This window comes from Pristis pectinata, chromosome 13 (assembly GCF_009764475.1).
Source record: "Pristis pectinata isolate sPriPec2 chromosome 13, sPriPec2.1.pri, whole genome shotgun sequence".
NCBI lineage: Eukaryota > Metazoa > Chordata > Chondrichthyes > Rhinopristiformes > Pristidae > Pristis > Pristis pectinata.
Window position 1 is genome coordinate 18139130 of NC_067417.1, and position 18915 is coordinate 18158044.

The 18915-nt window shown below is 38.5% G+C and overlaps 1 protein-coding gene across 2 annotated transcripts in view; it reads right to left on the reverse strand.

Annotated features, from left to right (window-relative positions):
• Window positions 1-1744: 1744 nt before the first annotated feature.
• The window catches only part of cmip (c-Maf inducing protein), a 200824-nt gene continuing 183653 nt past the window's right edge, over window positions 1745-18915 (reverse strand). For both annotated transcript variants that reach the window (XM_052028597.1, XM_052028598.1), the window contains exons 16-21: window positions 17417-17557; window positions 16698-16745; window positions 9169-9315; window positions 7802-7907; window positions 4232-4302; window positions 1745-3328 (exon numbers count right to left, since the gene is read on the reverse strand). In XM_052028597.1, coding sequence (XP_051884557.1) covers window positions 3275-3328; window positions 4232-4302; window positions 7802-7907; window positions 9169-9315; window positions 16698-16745; window positions 17417-17557 — 567 coding nt within the window. In that variant the 3' untranslated portion in view covers window positions 1745-3274. The remainder of the gene's footprint in view (window positions 3329-4231; window positions 4303-7801; window positions 7908-9168; window positions 9316-16697; window positions 16746-17416; window positions 17558-18915) is intronic.

The window sequence follows — 18915 nt, forward strand, 5'->3', positions numbered from 1 at the left end:
GAAACATTAATAGGTCTTATTTTTCCCTACGACATTAGAGGCCATTCAGCCCATCATGTCTATGTCAGCTGTCAAAGCAATCCCATTTCCCCTCTTGTTCCCGGTAACCTATTCTCTGACACACGCACATTAGTACCCCCTCAGTGCCCCCTCCCATTTCTCTTGCTCCACCCACCAACAGAAAGGTTAATTTACAGCAGCTACTTAACTTAATAGGCAGCAGGTCCTTGGGATGTGGGAGGAAACTGGAGAAACCAGGGAAACACATGTATTCACAGGAAAGTGTGAAGATGACCTTGGATCAGAAAGAAATTAGAAATCTATCGTGTTTTAAGTCGCAGAGAATGGGGGAAGAATAGAGAAATCAAAGGGACTATCTCTGATTGGATGGAGACCAAGAGAGTTTGAATGATACAATAGCTGGTGATACCAACTGAGAGACAGCGGTGAAGACGAGTTATAATCTGCTTGGAGGAGATACAAATTGGAGGTAGAGGAACCACAAACAAGTTTGTAGCTGTCAGTTACGGGTTGAAGCAGCAAAATACTACAGGTGCTGAAAATCTGAAATAAAATCAGAGAATGTTGGGTAGCATCTATGGGAAGAGAAAAACATTTTGAGAGCCAGTTTTGATATAATTTGGAAAGGCTGGTAATCTGGAATTGTTAAATTTAATGTTAAATCCTGAGGGCTATAACATGCCAAGTCAGAAGAAGATCTTTTGTTCTTTGAGTTTACATTGAGCTGTATTGAAACAAAGTAGAAGGCCAAGGATAGAAGTCATAGAAGGAGTGGGACAGAGAATTAAAAAGAACAGTAATTGGAAGCTTAGGGTCATTCTGGAGGACTGAACAGAGGTGTTCTGCAAAGCAATCACCTCATCTACTTTTGGTTTCTCCAATGCAGAGGAGACCATGTTGTAAGAATTGAATCGAGTACACTGAAGCAGAAGAGGTACAACTGAACCACTGCTTCCCCTGGATGGAATGTTTGGATCCCTGGGTGGTGGGAAGGAGGTGGTAAAAGGACAACTGTTACATCTCCTGCATTTACTTGGGAAAGTGCTGTGAGAAGGGAAGAGGAAGAGTGTCTAAAATATCACAGGGAGAACGGTTTCTGTTATTTCTCTGACATTTGTGTTTATTTCATATTTCCAGCAACTGTAATTTTTTGCCTTTTAGGTTCCATGTAGATCTTGCCAAAGCAGGCTTCATATTTATAGCATAGACCTGCATCTGCACATGGGCCATGCATTCTGGATTTCACATCACACAAATGGCACCCAGACATGCATGTGTTATACATTGTTCAGTTGGTACCAAGCACATCAAACACGAAGAGAACCCAGAAGAAAAATTTGCACTTTGATTAGTACAATTGTTTTTCTGATAAAATTCCATCATGCAGTGTACAAGTCTTATGCTACAGGATAGAAGTTCTCAGCTTTTGGATGAGAAGTTGAAATAAAATCCACTGCTTTCAGTGGTTTTAAAGAGTTGGTTGTATTATCCAAGGAGAGAGGTAAAATGTTCTCCTTGATCCCTGGGCACTTCAACACCATTCAAAAATGAAATGACTTTCTCATCATCCACCTTGTTGCTGTTTATGGACCTTTGCTATGCGCAGTTCCATAAACAGCTTGTGCATCTGTCCTGCACTCACCACACCACACTATCAGTGTTGAAACTAACTCAGCGCCCATTCCCAATCTGCCACCATAATTAAACAGAACCAACTACACAATTGAAAGATATTCACTTACTGTTTATTTTGCCTGAAATTATTTCACATCTCTTTGTACAACAGCTACAGAACAGTAGTAAACCATCTGATAAAAGCAACAGTGCTGATGATAAACCATGGATGCGTTTTTTTTAAAACTTTTTTTTCCACGCCTGCATCTTCATGCAGTTCGAGACTCGATGCAGCACTCTGGAACATGAACCTGATTAAGACTTAACCAATTCAAAACAAAAGGGAAAGTGAAAAAGCTACCCGGCAACAAGGTATAAAACAAAGAAGCCTGGTCTCCATTCTTGGATAATTTACATACAAAACAAAATAAAAAGGTACATGTTACAATCTTTTTTTGTGTGTGTTTTTTTCTGAGATGCTGTAAATTTTGCAATGTAGCAACCATGCCAAAAATGACAAAGATAATTTTGCTTTATACAACAATGGCTCATATGAAACAAAGGCAACGGAAAATAATAAAGGCATTCCATTACTGCAAGGAATGCTTATAGTGGTTGCTATCACAAAAAAAAAGTGAAGCTATTGGTTTTGAGAGGAGGATTTCTACAAGGGCCATGCAAATCATACATGCATGTTGGAACTATGCACTACTCAGGGAAAGAGGGCAGGGGAGAAAATTTAAATAGGGTGAAACATTTAAGAAAAAAAATGAAGTTACAAAGTTACTTTTTGTTAAAACTCTTGGATGCAGATAGCTTTGGTGGAACCTCATCACAACTTCAGAAAAATGATTGGCAATTTGGTCTTTGTAAAGAAAAGTCTGTTGCTTATTTTCCTTCAAAGTTCCAGTCTCTTCATCAGAGGTGAAGCAGAAAACTTATCCTTTGTTGTTTTCTGAATCTTGCACAAATTGCAGTGATCCAAAAGGACAGACAAGAGAAGTTCATCAAGGCAAAGGAAAACCACTTAAAGGAGAGCTTCCAGGCTACCAGACAGCCAAAATAACTAGTTTTTACAGTACTATACGCAAAAAACAGGTAAAAGAATTACAATCCATAAATAAGTGTCAGGTCCCAGACCTGTCATGTGAACAATTTTTAAATATGTGTGTTTATGTAAAATTTATGTACAAAACAAAAAAGAATTATCACTTTGCATATCACTGCAAGGATTTAGGATGGCAAAGGTAATGTATCCATCAAATAACTGCTATCTTCAGCCAAAGACAATCGTGCGAACTTCCAAATTGGTTTGACATTGGTCCGTTCAAGTAGACGAAATAAACAAGAGAGGAATATATCTTTTCACACACAGCGTAAGCACAAAGGCAATTAATGACCAGGGAGGTTCCTCTTGTGGCCGGTTTGCTGCTACACATTTTTTCATCTTCTGAAATCAAAAAGCATTAAGAATGAACCAGGGTCCACAAGGAACCCAGCAGTGTACAGGCCTCTGGTGAAAGAACCCGAGCTGGCGATCTCAGCACTCCCTGACCCAAGGTAAAAATGCTGGAAAAAGTTTCTTTTTTCTGATCCTTCCACAAAATAATCTTTTCTCGGTGACCATCACGTGAGGAATTCACCAGGCTTCTGTGTAACGGACATCCACTTCTTTGAGGTTTGGCAGCTTGGCCTAATGGACAACAGATTGGTGAAAAAATATAGTTACTGTTTGATTCAACTTCATGCAATATGTTCTTCTACGGGAGACAAGTGTCTGTGACGTAGGAACTTGGTTTGCAAAAGCAGTGTGCATTTTGATACATGTTTAACAAAGAATTTTATTACAAAGTGCCATCTGTGGCAAATAGAAAATTTTACAGGTATCAGCGAAGTAGATATTGCTATTGGAATGAAGGTTTTTCCAATGCAGACTTCAATTTAGATCTCTGTACTTTAATTCCATCCACCAGCCTTAATACATTTGCCTATCAAAATTTTATTAATTTCAGTTTGGAAATTTAATTCGTTGTCCCAAATTGGACCTGGGTTTAAATGTGACATTGTCAAAGGTTTAGAGTGAAACCTGGTCACCTTGCCTGGCCACGCATCTTCGAAATTACTGAATATATTCTTCTTCTTTTATTCCTCTATGAGAACTACATCATTAAATCTACTTTAACCTCATTTCCCTAAATGTTTCTTAATATCCATTAACATCCATTAATGCATTTAGTTTTCCAATAATTATCCAATTTTCTTTTGAACAACATCATAGTCTCTGCTTTAATGACCACATGAGACAAAGTCACTTCTGATTACTCAGGTCCTTTTTAACTCACAATGTTATCAGCATGATAGGAGCCAGTGTAACTTTCAAAAGATGCTAATAGATGACCCAATACTGCAAAATGTGTTCCTTCTTCTCAATTGTGGATAATATGTTAGATCCACTCCCTTGTATGATACTCCTTAAGAACTACTCAGTAATGTATGGTGATGTTTCAATTCTTATCCTGTAAATTCTGTTCTTCAACATTCAGATTACAATTATCACAGACCAAATAAAAGATACTGCTTTGAATAGGGCAGTTACCTTGAGATCTTCATAAGTGTCAGCTGACAGTTTGGTGCTGTTCATGTTCAAACTGCACAGGCTCCTCATTGCTAGAAAGGAAATAAAACATTTTCATGAGAATTCTAGACAACAAGCTCCTTTAATACCAAAACTCATCTCATTAATTTGATTGAGCTTTTTTGAGGAGATAACTAAAATTGATGCAGGCAGGTTGGTACACATTGTCTATGCAGATATAGTAAGGCATCTGACAAGGTCCCACATGGTAGGCTGGTCCACAAGGTTAAGGCACATAGGATCCAAGCTGAGCTGACTAATTGATTCCAAAATTGATAAGAAACAGAGAATGGTGGTGGAAGGATGCTTTTCTGATTGGAAGTCTGTGACCAGTGGTGTAATGCAGGGATTTGTGCTAGGACCCTACATATAGATATATGACTTTGATGTAAATATAGCAGGTATGATTAGCAAGTCTGTTGATGACACAAAAGTTGGTGGTGTTGTGGATAGGGAGGAAGGTCGTCTAAGGCTACAGCAGCATATAGATAAAATGGAAAGTTGAGTGGAGCATTGGCAGATGGAAGTTAATCCTGACAAATGTAAGGTCATGCATTTTAGGAAGTCAAACAGGGACTGGGCATATACAGTAAATGAAGGCCATTAAGGAACTTGGCATTCAAGTCCATAGTTCTCAGAAAGGGGCAACATATGTAGATCAGGTGGTGAAGAAGGCATATGAAATGTTTGCCTTGATAGGGCGGCGCATAGACTATAAAAGTTGGGATGTTATATTGCACTACTTTACTGGTGAGACCATACTTGGAGTATTGTGTGCAGTTCTGGTCACAACATGACAGAATATGGTTGTGTTAGAGAGGGTGCAGAGGAGATTCACCAAGATTTTGCCATTATTGGAGTACTTTAGTTATGGGGAGAGATTGGATAGGCTGGGCTTGTCTTCCCTGGAACACAGGAGGCTGAAGGGTGACCTGATAAATGTAGATAAAATTATAAGAGGCACAGATAGAGCAGATAGTCAGAATGTTTTCCCCATGGCAGGGGTATCAAAAACAAGAGGGCATAGGTTTAAAGTGAGAGGAAGGAGTTTTAAGGGGGATTGAGGGGAAAGTTTTTTTTTACACTGAGAATGGTTGATATCTGGAACTTGCTCCCAGGGGAAGTGATGGAATCAGATACAATCAGTACGTTTAAGAAACATTTAGACAGGCACTTAAATAGGCAAGGCATAGAAGGATACAACACTAATGTGGGCAAATACAATTAATGTAGATGGGCAAAATGGTCAGCATGGATGTTGTGGGCTGAAGGGCCAGTTTCTGTGCTATTCAGCTCTATGACTACAAAGCTACAGTACTATGTTTAGAATTTATTGACACATGGTGTGTGTTGAAGAAGCTTTTTGTAACATCAACCATTTCCCAGACAAACATTTGTTAGTACTTCATGTTTTCTTTACTGATCAGTGGATTTTACATACTAGTTCCTTCCTGTCTTTGGGTGTTATGAATAGTTCTCTTTTCTTTCACTCCAATCTCACTCCATCCTCTGAGAGGGACACAGTTGGTGACTGGATCTCTGACCTCCAGCGGTGCCACTATTAAACAGCCAACTTGAGATAAGAGAGGGCACTTGTATGTGGTTCCAGCTTCAGCTTTTTCATCCTTGTTAGATACCATCTGGCTTCTTTCCACAAATTCCACTGCAGCACAGATGAACAGGGGAACTTAGCATGTGGTGTGAACATGCTTTCTCTCTCTCATGTTGTTGATACTGCTACACTATTGTCCATGGACACAGAAGCTTTAAAGCTGTGGCAAATAGATTTCAATGCAGACAGTTGTGAAATTGTATGACTTGGATAAAAGAAATTCATACCATTTTCTAAATGGTGAAAAGCTAGAAGCTGTGGAGACTCAAAAAGATTGTACCGAGACCATTAAGATGTCATAGATAACAAAAAAGGCTAAATATAAATGTCAGCATTCCAGTCGAGAATCTGAATATAAAAAGAGTAGAAGTCATGCTGCAGCTATTCACACTTAACCATACCACACTTGGATTAGTGCGTTCAGTTTTTGGCACCAGGATAAAAATAATGGCCTTGGAAAGTGCTGGAATGATACCTGTATTCTGGTGTAAAATTATGAGGACAGATTTTACAATTTAGGATTATATTCCCTGTATTTTAGAACTTTAAGGGTCCATTAGTTTGCAATTATTTGAGTATTGTGGCCCTTCAAGTCTGTACCACCTTTCATCAAGTTCACAGCATTATCCCCATATTACCCTTAATATATGGAAATCTATTGACTTCTGTTTTGAACAAACTCAAGTATTGAATCTCCAGAGCCCCCCAGAGCAGAGAATTCCAAAAGTATCGTCTGTGAAGAAATTCTCTTCATCCTTGTTCTATATTGATTGCCCCTTATTTTGAAACTGTGACCCCTAGTTCCAAACTTCTCAATTCTTCTAAACTCTTGCTAATAAAGGCCTGATAGTTTAATAAATAATATTTCCAATGCAGGAGGAGTCTTGGCCTAGGGTGTAAATTAGCTTAAACATATAAGTTAGGGTTTTCATTAGTAGTTAAGAATTCTTTCTCAAGGGGTGACAGAAATTTAGAGCTCTTCTACAACTGGCACTTAATGCTAGACTTATTATTAACTTTAACTCCAACATTGGTAGATATTTTAAACGAAAGGTTCATGTACTCTCATAATTTAATCCTAATTACATTATGTCTGTTGCAATAATATCTCAATATCTTACAAGATATTTTCAAATGATGATAATTGAAATGGTAACTACAGTGACATGAAGTAATTATTCATGCATCTATATGTAGCATTACACATTTGTATTGCTAGAAACTTAACTGGACCAGCTGGATAAATACAGGGGATATCAGAGCAGATCCAAGGCTGGGTAACCAGGAGTGAATGAGTCAACCCCAACACTCCAAAACCTTTTCAACGCTACAAGGAATCTCAGGAGACAAGCGGAATACTCTTGTTTTGTTGAGTGCAGCTCTAACAACAATCAAGAATAGTGACAATTTTCCAGCTTCATTGGTAATCCATCACCCTAAAAATATATTCCCTTCACCACAGGTTTACAGTGGCTTCACTATATGCCAACTACAAACTGCATCATTTGCTTGCCTACAGTACTCCAACAACCTTGCCCAAATGCACAACCTCTACCAACAAGAACAAGGGCAACAGACACATAGGAACACCACCACCTGCTGGATCCCCTCCAGTTCACACACATAGCGAACCACATACATATCGCCATTTGTCCACCATCACTGGATCTAAATCCTTGAACTCCCTCCCAACACTATTGTAGTGCTTTAACCAGCGGGAATGCAATGGCGAACAAAGTGACTCATCATCACCTTTTCAATCTCAATTAGGGGAAAGAATAGCAACAATCACATCCCCCAAAAAACATGTGTTCTTCAGGATTTAGTTTGGAACTTCCCATTCATTAATCTAACAAAGATTTTGATTTCCATTATGCAAGGTGGAGGGAAGTGTTGGCATGGAAGCTTGTTATACTTACAGCTAAGTGCCAGGAGACCTGCATCTGTGACTGGCGTCTCGCAGAGGTTCAGAACTTGCAGTGACGTGAGGTGCTCCGAAAGAACCCGCAACCCTGCATCTCCAAACTGTAACAAAGACACTAGCTCAGTCATTAACCACATCTCAACAACACCATGGGCACATCCATCACCTGCTCATTCTATTTAACTTCTATTCATTTCATTTTTATACACACTTTACACATTTATCTTTATCATGCAAGTCATTTTGAATATATTGTTGCTGTATTTCAAATGTCATAACATGTATTCAATGACTTCAGTAATATACAAAACTAAAAGACTGCTGTGGCTAGAATTCTGAAATAAACAGAAGTGCTGGATATACTCAACAGGTATATGATAACTGTCACTCTCTCCCACAGATGCTGGCTGACTTGCTACATATTTCCTGCATTTTAGATTTTTTTACCCTTCTACAATATGTATTCTGTAGAAGTGAGACTGCATTGTTGTACTGTTTTAGAATGGCACACAAATAATGTGCGAAATATATTGTGACAAATTACATGATGTATGTTCTTTATTATCTCAAAAAATGTCTACAACAAATTGAGAGACAATGTGCCATGCCTTTCAAATGATATTCATTGCCAGGCACATGAGTGGGATGAATGTTGCTTGTCATTTACCACCCAAACCTGAATAGTCCCTAGTTCTTACAACTGTTGACTATGGACTGCTTCATTATCTGAGGAATCGTGAAAGTAAATGATTAATGCACGATTATCAGCCAGCAGCCTAAGTTCTGACTGAATCATGGAGAGAAGGTCATTGATGAAGGAGCTGAAGATTGTTTGAACTAGGAAGCAGCCCTGAGGAACTCTTCCATTATTATCAACAAACAATCTGCTGGAGGAACTCAATGTGTAGAGCAGCATCTGTGGAGGGTAAGGAATTGTCGATGTTTCAGGTCGAAACCCTGCATCAGGGCATCGACAATGCTGTTCAACCCGTTGAGTTCCTCCAGCAGATTGTTTTTTGCCCCAGATTCCAGCATTTGCAGTCTCTTGTGTCTCTCTTGCATCATTATGCTGGGCATTAGCTAATTGACCTCCATGAGCAACAACAATCTTCCTTTGTCCATCCAGTGACGAGTTTTTCCTGATTCCCATTGGTTTCACTCTTACTAGGGAGGCTTGATGGCACACTTACTCACATACTGTCCATAGTAGTCACTCTATTTCAACTCTGTGGTTTAGATCATGCTTGTACCAAGGCAATAAGAATTATCTACTACAACACTCACTGCCATGACATGATCTACAAACACATAGAAACAATTTCCTGCAGAAACAATCATTATGAAGATAAGCAAGCTGCTCACCTGGGTGGACCATAGGTTTAACTGCTTGAGCGAAGGCAGTTTGATTAACTGCTCTGCACAGGCACTCGTTACATTAGTGAAGGCCAGGCTCAGATTTTCCAGATTTCCAAAAGACCCTGAGCTGAGAAGTCTGGCTAGATCTGCATCCTAAAAGAACAATCATGAAAAAAACATAAAAATGTATGACTGATAAAACAGATCAAAGAAATTCATATCTGCATACATTTTGAGTCACTCCCATTTAGATTCCAGCACTCAGTCACAGGGAAGTTAAGATGGAGATTAGCTTTCTGACTTAAAGACAAAAAAGATCTTTTTCAGCTCCTGGCTCCCACTGATTTTCACAAAAACATTCAATGCACACTTGTTATTATCATTTATGCATCAATGCCAGTATTATTATAAATCCTTAGGAACAGCAGCCAATTTGATATGATCATATTGGATTAATTGTCAAAGTGTGCCATTTCCGGGAAAAATTAGCATTAGCTGACTGCAGTTGTATAAAAAAATAAAGGAAAGACTTGTATTGTAGTGCCTTTCGTGAATATATCCTTCTAAAATATATTTCATTTGTTCTAATCGTAAGAATTGGAACAAATGAAATGTATTTTAGAAGGATATATTCACCTCTATAAGGAAATGCAGCATCTAATTTCTAGGGAACAAGATCCCACAAATATTGAGATGAATGTCAACATGATCAGTGTTGGTGGTGTTGTTCAGGACACAAAAGATTTCCCTGTTATTCAGTAAATAATACCAGTGGATCTTTAATGTCCTTAGGTTTAATGTCTCACCTTACAGATGGCACTTTGATAGTGGAACACACTCTGAGTACTCCAGCACAGTGCTGGCATAGGTAGCACATTCAAGTCTTTGGAGTGGAGCTTGATCCCAATTACCTTCCAATTCAGAAGCAAAAGTACTACTGCAGTGCATTAACCAACAGCTAGCAATATCTACTATCAGATCAGGCAATTTAAAGCCATCACTGTAGACAGATAGTAGTTAAGAAATCAACTCCAGTCTGGAAGTACCTGACTTATATTTTATTCTTGGAAATTAAAAACTTAGCATAAAATCAATCTGGTTTACTCATGTCCATTAGGGTAGAAAATTCACTTTTCTTACTCTGGCTACAGCTGCACAGGATTGTGGTTGATTCATTGCTGTCCTCTGAATTGGCTGAACATGAACTCAGTAGAACCATTCCAAAATAACAAAATAAAAATAAAACTGGTCTATCCGGCTTCGAGTTAGGCAAGGGATTGCGATATAATGGAAGTGCACTCAGCCCAGTCAAAGCTACATAATGTTCCTTTCAGATGTCTGGGGACCTGCCAAAAAAGAGAGCTGCCCAAATGAGCAGCAGCCTTACAGAATCCTACTCATGGAATCATATAACAGATTCCTCCAATCCCAACAAGGAGGTGGCAACACTTTGGTATATATTTGCGCAGGAGTGTCTCCAGGATCTACTAACTCTGACTGTAGACTCTAAACCTCAGGAATTTTCTTGGCACTAATTCAAACAGAGATGTTTCCTGTTGGTTAGCCCAACTTCAACTGACGAATCTATACTCCTGCAAGTGGAACTCATATATTGCTGCAACATAGAAAATTATTTGGCCCATCAAGTCTATTCAGATTCTGAGAGCAATCTCATCAATTCCATTTACTCACTTATTTCACTGTGACCTATTTTCTCGCACACTAAACCCCCCCCCAACCCCCGCGGTTCTCCCACCAGCCACCTACACTAGGGATAATGCACAGTAACTAATTAACCTAACCATAAGAATGGCTAATGTGGGAGGAAATCAGAGCACCTGGGGGAAACCCACGTGGTCACAGAGAGGAAGTGCACATCCCACTCAGACATCACTGGAGATCAGAACAACAAATGCCACTGGGCCACCTCCTTTACAATCAGTAATTACAATGAAGTTAAAATAAATAAAAATGTTCTAAATGTTTTTATTCAAATAAAGCACGATTTCTGGGCTCATATTCTAGTTTTTGCTCTGAATAACATAGGTGGAAGAAAATGATACCATTGTTCATGAGCAGGAAATTAACCCGAGTGACATTTAACATACTGAGCTGTACCTAAGTAACTGTAAATAACCACTAGCTCCCTCTGCTACTTCAATCACCTTCACTGAGCTCCACAGTTATGCCAACATTCATACAATCAGCAAGAGTAAAATTAAAAAATAGACACTGGACTTTATGAAAGATCGGCAAGGGAAAACAAACTGGAGTTGAGTTTGGCTTTAGCTTTCGTTAACTTGCAGATTGAAAGTGTTGGCACTGTAATGGAGATTGCAAAGATGATACTATCACATATGTTACAGAAAGATTTATTGCTATCATCTGACACCATGCATTAGGTCATTGCATGACATCTACACCAGCAACTCAGAATCTGCCCCTTGACTTTGCATATATGACATACTTACAGTCAGAATGCACTGTCCGTGTCATTCTAATGCAGTTGGTCTATTACACAAATATACAAGATTGCAATTTTTGAAAATACAATAAAAAATAGTTAAAATAAACAAAATGACAAAATGTTAATAAGCCACTAGGAGTACACTCACTCTTGGAAACTTCTCTGATGGATAACTAAGCAAATATACAACTTGGAGTGATGCTGAGCACAATGAATAGGAAGATCTCACATTTGATCTGAGGATTTACCTAGTCAATCAAGGATGTGCTGAAAGCCTCCTTGAAGACATACAGCATCCTCAAGGCCATGCATCAGGAGCAAGCAGAAGACCTGCATAGACGGCAGAAGGAGTGCACCACATCACAGTCCACCCACACGCTTGCCTGAAGGCACCTCTTGCCCCAGCTGTGGAAGAGCCAGCAGCTCCAATGTTGCCCTCATAGGCCACCTCAGAACTGGAGTGGAAGCAAGTCATCCTCATTCCTGAGGGACTGCCAAAGAAGAGGAGAGTGTTGAGACAATCAGATGTATCGGCAATTGGCTGCTGGGTCAGACAGAGTGGACCTCATTGCTCCCTGAGCTCAGTTTAACTCTCCTGTAATGATACCAGTGCTGCGGAATGAACAATTCAGAAATACCACTTCTGACTGCTCCCTCTTCACCATTCCGAAAGTGTAGATGTCAAGTGAGGAAAGAACTGGGCTTATCTGCAATCATCGGCACGGTCGAATAACATGTCAATGCTCCCTGCTTAAGCTCACAAATGAAAGATGACACTTAGGGTAAGCTACCAGAATGAGTCATCCAGCATATGCCCATTCTTCAGGAGCTGAGGGATAGAAAGACATCCCTGGCTTTTCATTTCCCAAAATCAGCTGGTATTCAGCTGTTGCTAGAACCTCTTGTAACTACAGTGGCAGTTCAGTTTCATTTGCACTCTCATGATATTGCTCTGTGCGTATATTTTTTTTAATCGAAGACAAATTTGCATTTAATGCATTAGTCAAAACTATTGCTGGTGTGTAAAGAATGAACTGTCTGTATTAGTGAGGGACGAAAATTGTTCCATTCACATCAGGGAATCTACCACTCACTTGCCCAGTGCAAGTTACATTCAAAATTACTCACCAGAGGCATTCCTCAATTTGATCCTCTTTAGCTTTTCAACTGAAAGTATGGAGCTACCACCTGAACAATGGCATAACCACAGTTATGCTTGTGCATGCTTAGAATGGATGATCTTTGGAAAGCGAGGGAGCACTGGTATCCTTTTGAACATTATTCCTTGGTGTCAGCAGGATCTGCCTGACAACTTGATGGTTATTTGTTACTGTCAATCATGCCAAGATAAATGAGCAAAGCTACCACGACAGTTTCCTTATTCTATAATAGAGTCACTTTAATTTAAATAAACTGGGTATCAAATCAAAAGGGAAAACACTGGTTATCTCCTCATTTCCAAAAATTGCTTGCTTCACAAAGCTGCAGTTGATTCCAGTAAAAACAAATGTTAAATATTCTTACCAAATACTTTGTTCGCATAGCCTATTTTGCTAATTTCATTAGAACAGCAGATATGTTAAAAACAATGCATCATTGTAATAGTCATTTTGTCCATGTTTAAAACTGCCCTCGGTATTTAAACTCCTTTTAAAAAAAGGATGAACAAATATTGAGGAAAAGCAAGAGAACTAAAGCTATTACTAGTTAAGCCCATTAAGTCTAAGTTAGAGTTGGCACCAATGAGTGCAACTCCCAAATACTGCTGCTTTTCTGCTACTTCAAACATTCTCTGCAAATTGTATCACTTATTAAAAATATGCACTATTTTGAGCCGATCTTAATTTATTTTAGTGAAATTAGTTCTTGTTTCTTCAGGGAAACATTCTCTCATTAACTTAATAAATCTCTTCTCTATGCTCTCCACGACTTTGACATCCTCTTTAAAGTAACATGCCCAATATCACATACATAGACCTATAAATTAGCAAGATCCCTAAAGCTGTTTCAAGAAGCTCTAAAAAGACAATCATGAAACATGTTATCGCTGCATTAATGTGATTTTTGTCTGCACAATGATTGTTTTTTTTGGACATTGTACAAACAAGTTTCTAGGTCATGATCTTTACAGTGTGATGTAACTTAATCCATGTTCCCGTTTATAAAAACTAGGATCACATAATGTTCATCTTTACATTTTTATCAATTTGCCCTTGCACTTTCAAAGATTCAAAGTGTATCTTTGAAAATTTTTGCATGATAATTTCACCTGATTAACTTAAAATGTTCGTTTCTAAAAAGAAAACAAATCAGAACTGGATAACTAGGAAGTGTGAAGAAAATCTTCAGGCAGGAAAATCAGAAAATAAACCAATCTGCTCTAAAACAGTAACTTATTTGCTGACATTTTTCACTCCATGAACTGAAATGTCAAAAGTTGAAAATAAATTTCCTTAAATGGAAGGATCCAATACCCCCTACTACTTTTCAATGGTTTTCTCAAACGATATCATGTTTAAACTTGGAAAAAATTAGGAGTGGTACTGTTGATCCTTTGTTTAAATTTGAAGATATTTGGGGTCCATTTATTCAATATTTTCACATGATGTAGATCCCCTTTCAATAACTTTCCAACTTAGAGGAACGGAGTTGACAACATAATATTGCTCTGTTTCTACTGAGAAATTTTAGCCCAGTTTTTTTTTCTTTTTTTTTGTTGTTTGTTTTTCTTTGAAATTTTTCTGGTTAGTTTAGTTTATATTGTTTACAATTTTTCTTACTGATTTGGGTTTTTTTTTCTTTCTTTTTTTTAATTTATATAATAAATCTTTTTCCTTTCTTTTATATTATATTCATTTACTAAGAGTTCATTGGATCTACAGTTTTTTTATATTTTATTGTTCTTTATGATTATCTATGTCATGATTGTTATCCTGATCTCTTTGTATTACACGTATAAACATTGATGCTATATATCAATCTGTATTAATCTGAAAACTAATAAAAAGATTGAAAAAGAAAGAAAATAAAGTCTGAAAACACAAAAGAAACTACGTATTGCAACATGATTTTCTTATCTTTCAATATCTTTAAATATCTTTCAAATCTTAAAGTACCTTGAAAGGTATTTTATAGGGAAGTTCAATCCCTGAGATACCTCTATTCTTTTGAAACCATAGTTGTCAACTGAGATAAGGTAACACCACCCATGTTGCCAGTTCCTTAGATGACACAATCTGAGTCAATGCAATGTAGAAAATCTTGAGTGCAGGGAATCTCCTGTGTGCTTCAACCTGATTCTTTGTCCAATGACTTGAGATGCATCCCAGGCCTTCCCATACATTTTACTTTTGCTTTTCCTAAAGATTTGTAAACAACCTGGTTTGCAATTTTTAATATTTTTGCATTATGTTTCAGCAGCAAAACGATTTTTCAAGTGATTGTGATAGCCTCAAAGAGAATAGCTAAGAGAAAAGCAAAAAAAAAAATAACGGGCACCAAAGGATGATTATTAAACCCATCTCAGTGGGAAAAAAAAAGGACAGCAAACCCCGATGACTCATCATGCAGTTACACTACAAGGCATGGCACTGAGTCATAGACCAAGATGATCCTCGATTCACCTCTGTCGCATGCTGAATTAGTCAGCTCTGAAGGCAGTGAAAGGGATTCTATTATCTGGCTCCTTATCTACAAGTTGGTGATAACCAAGGAGTCCCACTCCAAATACCTGGTGTCTTACACTTATGTTACAGCCTTGACAATGGTCACTCTTTCTTTCGACATAGTCTCAATCTTACCCTGTACCTTGCACCATTTGCATTTCACTGTTCTGTGACCTCTCAAGCCACAATAACTTCCTTTGGATGGCAATCTTAATGGCTTGAGCAAATTCAGCTTTGCTCCTGTAGGCAACATCTTGTGAGCCAACCCAACTGGAAGGTACTATTTTATTCAAATAACTGAAGCTGTGATTTCACCCCTCTCTACAAAAGTTGTTAAGCTGTGTATTTCCTTCCAATAATCCTCCCATGCACTGGAAACTTTAGAGTCAAGAGATAATGGGGAAAAAATTGTCCTAACACTAAACACTTATGGGAATATCAACCATCAGTATGCTTCCCTCCGTATATTTGATTCTACAGAAATCAACGTATTTCTCATTTCAGTATTTTTAAAGTATTTTACAGGAAAAAGCCTGAACTATTGAAAAAAAACACTTGAGTGCAATGTCTGTTATATTCATCATGTAAAAGGAAGTAGAATGGAGGAGGTGTCCTTCCCATGGATTTAGATCCTCACGCACTTTCAGCAGATAGCACACCAGCCACACCTCAGTGCCTCAAGGGTCTTTCTGCCCGAGTTGGAAGGAGGGCCCAGGACCTGGAGCTGATCCAGAAGTCCACTGAATGCCCTCTCCAGTGTGTCAGTCCACTCCAATGTTGGATTGATCTCTCTGACTCCAATAGAAGACAAATGTGGCAATTCTTCCTCCCCAATAGAAGATGACTGCTATATTGCTCCCTCACCCACCCTCTCCACCAGCAGAATGCAACTGACGTGATTCTCCCTCTCCCAATAGTATCATCTGCCAATGACCCACCCTCCCCAACAGAGGACAACTGTGCCTGACCCCTCTCTCACAGTCATGCTCAAGGATCATCCTTGGGATGTTCTGAGATATTAAAAGGTGCTATTTAAATTAATGATATTTACTTTTTTCTTCCTTAATGTTTTAGCAACAATCAGATTGTTTTGAAGTACAGTAAATCTTCCACAGGCACGTAATGGGAAAGGTCAGACTCTAAGGGGGTCACTTTAACCTGGACAGAAAGCTGACAAACTTTTATCATGCTGGCAAATCCAATCTCACCACTTCATCTCAAATGAGTTGGGGTAAGAAAGCTTCAAAATGTTTGATTGCTGATAATGTTAAAGCTCAAAGTTGCAAACTGCATCAATTCTAATCTAAGAGCTACCAAAACAGAAAGGGAGGCTTACTCATATAACATAAGTGCCTACAAGAAGTATCATAAATAGAAAAATATCGGTTTAAATCCCAACTTACTGTGGATTTTGATGGCAGTGTTAGTCGTGTGGGTCCACCCTTCCTTTGCTACAACAAAAAACATATTTGCAAATGAATGATATCCGTTAATCCATCACTACAACTGTAATTCATTGAACACCGAAGACACTTTCCATGGTTCACTATTAACCTCCTCCCACCTCTCTCCCTCACTAATTGCAGAATATGACATATGTCACTTGATATCAAAATCTGAGATCCTATACTTACTTAAAGTTGAAGTTTAATTTGGAGGTTGTTAAACAATTAAAAACATCACTATCTCTGCTGTAGAGATGAATAGCAGCAGTGTCACTTTAAAAAGTGAACACCTGCATCAATAGTACTGGTGTCAAATACAGAGTCAGGCTTTACTGGTTGGTTCCCCAACTTCTGATGTTAAAACAAATGTGTCAGTATATTATTTCCACTTGCACACCAGATGGCCTTCTGGACTTTCCACTGGTAATTTAATACACAATTACAGACAGTGAAGCTCCTCAAAAAGGCTGTCAAAGGGAACTGCATACTTCCCCAAATAGAGGTTGGGAAGTCAAGGGCATTTTATTTTACACTTCCTAGCTACAAGATTGCTGGCAGCACTAGGAAAGGCAAAGGAATAATTTATCAGCTAATATCTCAGGCTGCGTAGAGAAGATACCTAAAGTGAGAGAATACCACATAAAATAATTGTGAAATAGAGATTTATCAAAACCTACCAGCTCTTTTAACTCTCTTTGTCTGTCACAGAGTTGTTCATACATTTTCTTTCCGACATCTGTGCTTTCCAATGTGGAGATAATTTGAAGCTGTGTGTCATTGTTGTCTATGATGTTGTACTCAAGCATCAAACATAAGATCTAGAGTTTAAAGAAATCAAAGTATTTTTTTAAGTCAAAAAGCTTTAGCAAAGGATAGCATCTTATTGACCATTGGACTTTTGTAATACACTGATCCTCCAAATATACAGTGACTTCCTGAAGGTGTCAATTTTGGTTTGGTGGTGGCAAACTTGTGTGAGTCAGCAGGTTATGAATTCAAGCCCCACAAGAGAGAGAGCATGGCATACAGTCCAGGCTGAGGGAGTACCGCTTCATCAGAGATGCCAACTTACTGCTGAGACATTAACCTGAACAGGGGAAGTGATAAGTAGAGGGAGTGAGGCTGCATGATCGAACAGCCCACAGTACACAAGGAAGAGTAATTCTGCTCCTTCTGATGCCACAGAATACAAAAAATTTCAAAGTGTTGAGGTTTTCAGTGGTACCTCTATGGACCACTGGTAAGGCTGCCTATGATCTTGTACTACTGGGCAGAGATTACATTTGTACATAAGAGGCCAAACTATTTAATCAATATATTCAATGCCTGTTATCAGCAGCTACCATGCCAACTAAAATGGTGGTCATTGAACTTTGAATCCAGATCAAGCACAAGAAGTCAATACCTAATGAAATTTGACCCTAAATTTTACATATAAGATGGGTGAAGTGATGTTAACTTTCGCTTCTATTCTTAACAGTAAACTGGTTAGGTAATATGAACACTTGCCTCATTAGATCACCAGCAGCTTATACATTAATTGATTCCCTTTGCCATTTTTCAGAGGAAGTGTAACGATGGGAGTGTCACACCATGTGAAAGAGAATGTATTATTCTAAGGCAGGACTGTCTTCCTCATGAACCAAAAAGACTAGTTGTTGTTAAGTGAATTGAGTCAACGGCTAATCAGAGAGGTGTGTAGATTAATGTCAGTGAAGTTTAGTTCAACACACACTTCAAAGTATTTATAAAGCACCTTTAAAGTAGGAAGACATCCCAAGGCACATCACTGAAGAGATTTTAGGACCAATGTTCTGGAGATTGGTTGAAGAAGTAGGCTTTAGGAGAATCTTAAAGGAAAAAAGCAGAGAGGGTTAAGGTGCCCAATTCACACCCAAGGGACGAGGCTGCTGAAGCCATGACCACCAATGGTGACATGATTAAAATTGGGATGTTCAGGAGGCCAAAGATGCGGGAGTATAGATATCCCAAAGTGTTGAAGGACTAGAGGGGATTATGGAATCACAGAGCACTGATACCATAGAGTGATTTCAAAACAATGATGAAACTTAAAATTGAGCTCTTGACAGGAATCAGTGATGAAGGTGGAAGAATTTTGAGTGAGCTGAAGTCTACAGATGGGGCAAGGTGGAACAGTTAGGAGAACCTAGAAGTG